Source organism: Eptesicus fuscus, chromosome 1 (assembly GCF_027574615.1).
Source record: "Eptesicus fuscus isolate TK198812 chromosome 1, DD_ASM_mEF_20220401, whole genome shotgun sequence".
NCBI classification, from domain to species: Eukaryota; Metazoa; Chordata; class Mammalia; order Chiroptera; family Vespertilionidae; genus Eptesicus; species Eptesicus fuscus.
The window spans coordinates 123,435,281-123,444,156 of NC_072473.1; the positions used below are offsets into that span (position 1 = coordinate 123,435,281).

Consider the following 8,876-nt stretch of genomic DNA (forward strand, 5'->3'; position numbering starts at 1 on the left):
CTAGAAAGACCTACTCTAAGGGAGTTCCACAGGTTGGTATCAATCCACAGACTGCTTGTTACCATCCATGGTGAGATGAATACAGAAACTGAGAGTAAGCATTAGACACTTTTATGGCCATCTGACACTGCTGCAGCAGCTTTACAGGCATATCTCGGAGGTATTGCGGGTTCAGTTCCAGACCACCGCAATAAAGAGAGGATCGTAATAAAACGAGTCACAAATGTTTGGTTTCCCGGTGCATACATGTAGAAGTTACGTTTACACTATACTATAGTCTATTAAGTGTGCAATAGTAGGCCCTAGCCAGTTTGGCTCAGTGGATAGAGCATTGGCCTGTAGACTGAAGAGTCACAAGTTTGATTCCAGTCAAGAGCACATGCCTAGGTTGTGAGCTCGATCCCCAGCTGGGGGCGTGCAGGAGGCAGCCAATCAAATGAATCTCTCTCATCATTGATCTCTCTCTCTCTCTCTCTCTCTCTCTCTCTCTCTCTCTCTCTCTTCATCTCTGAAATAAATAAAAATATATTAAATGTGCAATAATAGTATGTCAAAAAAACTATATGTACCTTAGTCAAAACATGCTTTATTGCTAAAAAATGCTAAACATTATCTGAGCCTTCCTGGGCCCTAATTTTTAAAAAAATATATTTTATTGATTTCTTACAGAGAGGAAGGGAGAGGGATAGTCAGAAACATCGATGAGAGAGAAACATCAATCAGCTGCCTCCTGCACACTCCCTACTGGGTATGTGCCTGCAACCAAGGTACATGCCCTTGACCAGTATCAAACCTGGGACCCTTGAGTCCGTAGGCCAACGCTCTATCCATTTAGCCAAACCAGTCAGGACAGGCACTAATCTTTTTGCTGGTGGAGGGTTTTGCCTAGATGTTGGTGAAAACGGAGTATCTGTAAAGTATAACAGAGTGAAGCACAATGAAACGAGGCATGCCTGTATTGTGTTTTAGAAAAGTTCCCCAGACGGGAAATCAAAGCCTCAGAGGCTTCATGTCCAGAGGAGAGAGTGGAATCCGGGAAGCCAATTAAGTAGGCCAATTTCCAGTAGTGAAAAATGAGCAGTGCCTGACCTGTGGTCATGGGACTTCAGAGCAGGGGATGCGGTGAGACTGGTGCTCAGTTGGTGATGACAGATAAAGAGAAGAAAGAATTAAAGATGCCATTAGCAATCTACCCCATGCCTGGCTCTGTCCTCTCTCAGGCTGCCTGTTTGAAATTCCTCTTATGCTCTGCCCCAAATCCCCAACACATGCACACACGTAAGCATACACATACACACTCAAGCACAAGTCAAATTCTCTCACCATTCTCTTTCATACATGTTCACATACACATTCTCTCATATTTTCACATACATGCTTACAAAATCACACATACTCACGTGTATATATATATGCCTGTCCATATACACACCCATATGCACTCACACACATATGCACTTACACACTCATAAATCACACCATACACCATATACATGTTCTCTTGCACACTCCACTCCTACACCCTTTCCCTCTGGGTAACCACCATACTATTGTCTATGTCTACGAGTTTCAGTTTTATATCCCACATATGAGTGAAATCATATGGTTCTTAGCTTTTCATGATTGACTTATTTCACTTAACATGATATTCCGAAGGTCCATGTTCTTGCAAATGGCAGTATTTCATATTTTCTTATGCCTGAGTAGTATTCCATTGTATATATTACCACGTCTTCTTTATCCATCATCCATTGAAGGACACTGGTTGTTTCCATGTCTTGGCCACCATGAATAAAGCTGCAATGAATCATGGGATAAGAGAGTCTGTCCTGGTACTGAGCTGTGCCACCTTTGGGAAGGAGTGACACAGGTAAAGTGAAATTGTCCTCCTTATGCCTTTCAATCTGTTTATTCTCAGATTTTTTGCTCCAACACCGTGTAGGAACTTCTCTGCTGGACTCCTGAACTCTCACAAAGAATGTCATGTGTGGGCAATCATCAAAATTGATGTTCTGTGTAGGGGTGTGGATTATGAAAGAAACTCTTATGCTGACATTTCCTGACATCAAGTGGCTATTCTAGTTATTTATAGTTATCCCACATTAACAATTTACCTAGGTAACATTAATCACCTATAGTATTAATCTCCCATTTCAAGAAGAAATACAAATTTAGAGTTGAGAAAAGCATGATTTTCAGCCCTAAGTCTTTATTTATTCTAATTATATTTAGTAATTTCTATTTAGCTAGTTATCTAGAAATACATAGCTGTGTAAAACTAACAAATTATTTTAAAAAGAAAAAATATATTTGAGAAGAGTATGTTTCCAATTCCTGGCTTCCAACTACTACCCTAGAGACCATAACTTACCTATAATTCTAATTCATTATTCCAACAATAGATAAGAATTTAGTGTTCAAAAGTGATTTGTGGAATCTTGCTTTCCACTAGTTACTCTAGTTATTTTTAGTCATTCCTAGTTAAATAATTTCCTAGGTTCCTTTAGGTATATCTACTAACACATCCAAAACTAAAAAAATAATTGTATTTTAGGAAAATCTAATATTTCAGCCTTTGCACTTCATCTACATAGTCTAACCATCTCCAGTTTTCTCTAGTTAAATACTTACCTAGGCCTCACAAGATATTTAAATAATGAACTCAAGATTCCAACTAGAAATCAAGACTTTGATTTCAGAATAATGTGTTTTCTGTTTCCTCTCCTTGTATCTATAGTACACTATAGTTATTTCTCAGGAATTATCTTAGGAAAGAATTCAGTCATTTATATGAATGTATCACAAAAAGGATGAGCAAGCCCTGGGATGTTTCTGTAAATACATCTCAGATTTTAAAAAGTGGGGCTTAACACCTGCTACCAGGGCTCTTTTATGCAATGCAAGAGGCTGTGTCTTATATTAAAACTAGAGGCCTGGTGCACAGATTCGTGCACCAGTGGGGTCCCTCGGCCTGGCCTGTGGGGATCAGGCTGAAACTGGCTCTCTGCCATCCCCCAAGGGGTCCTGGATTGCGAGAGGGCGTTTCTCAGGTGATGCACCCCGTAATCCAGCTCCCTCCCTCATCACCCTAGAACCATAGCTGCCAAGTCACCTCAGCTCAGCAGCTCCTGTGTTGAGCATCTGCCCCCTGGTGGTCAGTGAACATCATAGTTATTGGCCTAACAGTCGAACCATGGGATGGTCTCTTAGCCATGAGAGAGAGAGAGAGAGAGAGAGAGAGAGAGAGAGAGAGAGAGAGAGAGAGAGAGATGAACTATATATGGTGAAAAGTGATTTTATTAAAAAGTCCAGACAGTTACACATCTGAGCAAGCAGAGAGAAGTACAATATTGGCAATATTTTAACAAATTCAGCACATTACCGAGTTTCCAGAATGACTTCATGTGCTATAGAGAATGGAGGGATCACACGTTTTGTGCATCCAGGGTTTCTAACTAATGATACAAATGAGAGTCTCTCTGCGGAGGTGTGGGAGCCAGGGGAGAGCTATCTAGCCCTGCCCCTGATTGCCGATCTCCTGCTTATTTTCTTCAAGATATTTTCATCAAAGAGATCTTTTTCCCGGTAACGCACGGGGGGCCCTCGCAGGTACTTTTCTTCTGCCTTCTTGTAATCTATCCCATCAAGTGCAGCGATGGAACAGATGATGGCTTCTGGCAGAAGGACTTCCAGGACAAAACTCACTTTGTCGTCTCTGGACAGAGTCAACTTCTTGTCTATGTGCTTGTAGATCTCCTTTAGATGATCCATCACGATATCCAACTGATCTTCATCCTCCAGGTAGGTTTCAACGCAGATCACATACCTGCTTGAATTGAGAAAGGACACCAGCCACCTGGACTGCTTCCTGCCTTTGACGATGTCCAGAAGGTGGTGGTCGGCCCCCTTCCTTTTCACGATGAAGTCCACGAGCCTCTGGTTGTCTCGGTCGCGAGCGGCCTTCATGCGGTCGGGGAGGATCTTCTTGCAGGGCCTCCTCCCGCCTGGGGCGCGCTCCTCCTCAGAATCTTCCAGGTCTTCGTAATTCACCTTCGGGAAGGCAATGTACAGCTCCCCCTCTTGGACGGCTCTCCTCATTGGGTAGCTGATGTCGGCAGCATAGTAGTCCAGGAAAGAGCCCGCGAAAGATCCCTGAGCGAGCCCTTCTCTGTAGTGGGAAATCAGGGAGAAGCACCAGTCCACGCTCTGCTGGTACACCTTCCTGGCTCTCTGCAGCAGCTTCTCCTTCACCTTGCATTCCAGGTGCTTTAGTCTCCGAAGAGGCACTCGAAGGCCGCTCTGGTCACGGTGCATGTCTGCCTCAATCGGAAGCACCCTGGCCGTCCGCTCCATGTGGTTCACACTCTTGACCACTGCTGGCCAAAACGGGAGATTTTGAAATTTAAACCAGACCATCATTCCTGTTTCAATGGGACATGGCTCCTGTGGGAAGGCCAGGCTTGTCGGTTGTCCCACTCCCTTGGTGACCTTCTTAACAGCGGTGGTTGGGTGAAGAGCCTTTGAGTCAACTGAAGGCTGACGTTTTTTCCGTTCTTTCTTAAACACGGGCCCCCAATGCCTCCTCACTTTGCCGGCCAAACGGGGTGAAGAGCGCAGACTGGGGTTAGGGTCGCTGGAGGATGCTGCTGCCCCTTCTGAGCCTGGCATCTGGGCACCTCCTGCAGGATGCTCAATGTTCCCGGGGAAGGGAGAGCCCTCAGAGGAGACAGCCAGGGTCTTCGGGCAGGTACCGCGTGGTGCCTTTCTTTTGCGGGCCTTGGACACAGTGACGCTGAAACCGAGTGGCTGAGATGGAAGGCTGCCTCCCTCTTTAGCACCTGCAACATCCTGCTTGGCTGAGAGATGCCGGGAAGGAACTCTTGAGGTGCCTGTCTTTGCCTGGACCTCTGTCTCATGCTCATCTTCCGAACGTGATGGGAGGTTGGAGCACATGCTGCAGCTCTTTGGGGGCCTTCCTCGCCTTCTCCTTGGAGCAGGAGCGAGGGGAGTGTGCACCTGGGATTTGTCACCTTCGGGGGCATCCTCACCCTCTGAACCTACCAACAATGACTTGGGGTTTATACTTTTCCTAAGACTGCTTGGTGAGCTCCCTTTGGGCTTCGGAAACTTTTTACGAGATCGCTTCTGGGGTCCATTGTGAGACATGATAGGGGTCTCTGGATCATTGGATGCCCTGGCTGCACCCAAGTTTGCTCTCTCTCTCAGAATCTCCAGTGCCAGAGTGAGGGAGCTTTTGTAGGCCTCTCCCTCCCCTGGTGGGACTCTGGCTGTGGACTGGGCCCCTAGCGAGGAGGTAATAGATTCAATTTGAGACTCATCAAGGATCTTTATGTCTCTGTTTTTCACTTTCATCTTTTTACCCACTGAGAGTATTTGAACTTCTAGAGAACATATCTTTTTCCCCCTTTTTTTTGGTGACGTTTCAGATCTGGACAAAACCCTTGCTGGCCAAAAGCGGCCTTTCCAATTGCATAAGATGTACTCAGAGTCCATTATGATGGGACGTGGGTGCTGAGAGGTAACTAACAGAGGTAGAGGGGCCCGGCTGTATATGCACAGCTACAGCAGGTGTCCCCTAAGACAGTGTTCTTCTCCACAGCTTTCTGCCTAGGACGACAGAGTGTTTACCGCTTGTGTGGCCTGTGCTCCACCTGAATCTGCCAGGAATGCTGGAACTTGTATTTTGACAGACTACACCGGAGAATACTGGAATATGGAAAAGGAAAAGAAGAGGAGTATCAGAAAGCTCCTTTGTGGAGGTAGAAGAAGTTGTTCATTGAGAACTAATAAGAGATAAATATAAAAAAGATGTAACCTACTGTATTTGGGGGGGGGGGCAGGATACAAGCCCACTATCTTAGGGAAAATATACAGAAGATACAGGAGAGTTTTATAGCCTTCTGAACCCAACTCTGTGTACTCTTTGTTGCTACTGCATATTAAAGGGCACGTGTGTGGGGAGGTGGGTGTCATGTCCTGGATTTAATTTGTGTTATTGGACATCCTGGGCCTTTTGTGCTCCTTGGGGCTCATGCTAGGGGAATGCTTCGGTGTTTCTTTTCTGGTGTGCTAGTGCCCCCCTGTGCACCCACGGGAGCCAGATATGATCTCTGACCCACAGACACTGGGTGTCAGCACAATATCATGTTCAAGAGCGTGAGCTTAGAATCCAGAGGTTCATGAAGCTCATATGGTGGTTAGAGGTGTTCCCCCTTCGTAAGGATTGCTGCAGTCTCAAGCCGTTGGTTGGGACATGCACCTCTTAATTTCTCTATGGTGCTGCAAATGCCTCCCCTACCCCCACCACCCCAGCACAAAATCAGTGTGAAGTAGTGACTGTAGAGGGAGGAGCAACATAAACCACACCTCTAATGTCAACATGAAATCAATGATTGCAATGAATCGTGTAGTAAAATGAGAAAGTCTTACCAATCTCCGAGGTAGGTGTGGTTCTTTGAGCCGAATCCGTTGATCTGCAAACTCCAACTGCTGGGCTTCTGAATGGCACTGCCCTTCCAGGATTCAAATGGCACCAAATGCCGATGCCCAGTACTAGCACGCCTCTATGTCAACCTAGAAAATGCAAGAGAGATAGGCAATTAAGCCAAGGGAATGGGGATTGACTCATCACATTCCCTTCCCCAACTCTGGAATGCATACTATTCTTAAAGAGAAATGTTAGTTACATCTCATGTATAATATAGATGTCATGTTTCTTTTCATCCTTCCTTTCCATTTCAAAATATTTACACCTTAAACTACTTAGGTTATGGTAATCCCTCCTTTTTCACAAGAGTGAATTACTACTTTCATAATAGTGTTCGACTGTCTTTGACACATGCATTATTTCAAAGTAGTAGTGTGAGCGTGTGTGTGTGTGTGTGTGTGTGTGTGTGTGTGTGTGTGATAGATACAAACATGGGTGCTGTAATGTTAGTGTGTGTGTTGTTTTGTGCATCTAAAGAAACATTAAATGGGCTTTTGAGAATATAAAATGTGTGAGTGATATTTGCAGAAGACAACATATTATATGTATATGTATATTTTATACTTCACTCAAAGATATGTTTTTATTGATTTTTAGAGACAGAGGAAGGGAGGGAGAGAGAGAGAGAAACATAGAAGTGAGAGAGAAATACCTGGTTCATAGGTTCTACTTTTCTGTATTCATGGTACAGATGTGCATTATAATTCACTTATACATTTCAGATCATCATTATCAGCCTCAACTAATGTGCTTCATAAGAGGAAATGCTATTTCTGCCATACGTGCGTGTGTTCAGCTTTGGTCACACACACTCATCAAGAGAACACGAACTGCACCAGGACTAATGTACATAACTTGGACATAACCTGTGCAGCCTTTGTGTTGGACCAGGGTGAGCGATCCTGCAGGCGTCAGGCTCTCTTCTTGGAGGATTAGGTGCACCTGCTCTCAGAGCACACGTGTCACATGGAGACTGAACAGAACAGGGAAGGAAAAACAGGTGACTCAGTCACTGCAGTGTCCCTGCAGCAAGACCTGCCAGCACATCACACAACACAGGGTGCCTGCGTCACCTCAGTCCCACCACAGAGCAACCGACATCCCAAGACGCATGTGCTAGTACACACACACACACACACACACACACACACACACACACACACACACACACTCGGAGTGACATTAGAGACACAGATGCCTGATACTGATGCATGTAATCACACTCTCTGCCTCCACACATGCATATGCAAATGGTTCTGCTTGTAGTTCTGGATGCTATTTTCAGCTCCTCTTAGTTCCTTATTTTAAAACACATGTAGAAATCCTAAAATGGTGTTTATTTTTCATTGTTGACACTGTTATAGATTTCCCCCTATGAAAAATACGAAGCATCAGTAATCAAATACATAGGAGTGCTTACTGCAAATATATACTGCACAGACTGTAGAATTTTTATTCTGTATATACACATATTCTATAACATATAAAACAGCTTTTAAATTGTACAAACACTTTCAATATTTTCTTCCATTCACATTTTTGCACATCTGTTCAACTATCACTTTAATGGACCACTTTCAAGAGACAACCAAAATATCAACTACAGTTATTTTTCCAATTACTTAAGCAATACATCCTTGTGAGAGACAAATGAAGGGAAGGGTGCTGAATGAAAACAGTAAGTAGTCCTCCGTCTTATACTTTGGTCCATGGTCCAAACATCTTCCCTGAAGGGTTGGTGCATTCTCTTGCAGATGATTTCCTTTCATATTTTATCCTAAGAGGAGTACAACTGTCTCCTCTCCCTTTAAATATGTGTACAGGCAGGTGGATAGATACATGATGGCTGGCTGGCTGGATAGACAGATAGATGATAAGTAGATAGATGATAGATAGAATACTATGCAAACACCTTATTTTGCACACCAGGCACAGTGTGTTAAACCCGGAACACTGAACAACACCAAACCAACATTTCAAATATCCCCAAAGTCTCAGAGGGCTTAGATATGAAAATGCTTCCAAAGTTTTAGTTTACAATCAAATAAATCTTGCCTGCAGAGAGAGAATGCAACAGAAGAAAAGCTAAGGGGGGCAGGATAAATAGCAACTCCAAAATCTCCGGCTTCCTAGTGAATTTCAGACCATCAGGAAATAAAGTTATGAAATGGACTAGCTTCCATTTCAGGTCCCGGTATAACTTTTGTTCCATTTTATCTGCTCTTTGATTGAGCAATCAAAGAAGCAGATGACATAGAGCTTTCATCTCCCCAATCAGCAGCCATGATTTTCGGGAGAATTACCTGGAAGGTCTAGTCATTCACTCCCTTCCCTATTGAGGGCTGCAATCACTTGTGAGGAGATAAAA

General features: G+C 44.1%; 1 protein-coding gene across 1 annotated transcript; it reads right to left on the minus strand.

Annotated features, from left to right (window-relative positions):
* Positions 1-3,297: 3,297 nt before the first annotated feature.
* Positions 3,298-6,474, minus strand: LOC103304407 (PWWP domain-containing DNA repair factor 4-like). The gene is made up of 2 exons (XM_054718105.1): positions 6,451-6,474; positions 3,298-5,727 (listed from the first exon to the last, which is right to left on the minus strand). The coding sequence occupies exon 2, from the start codon at positions 5,512-5,514 to the stop codon at positions 3,508-3,510; it is 2,007 nt and encodes a 668-aa protein (XP_054574080.1). The 5' UTR covers positions 5,515-5,727; positions 6,451-6,474; the 3' UTR covers positions 3,298-3,507.
* Between the last annotated feature and the right edge of the window lie 2,402 nt (positions 6,475-8,876).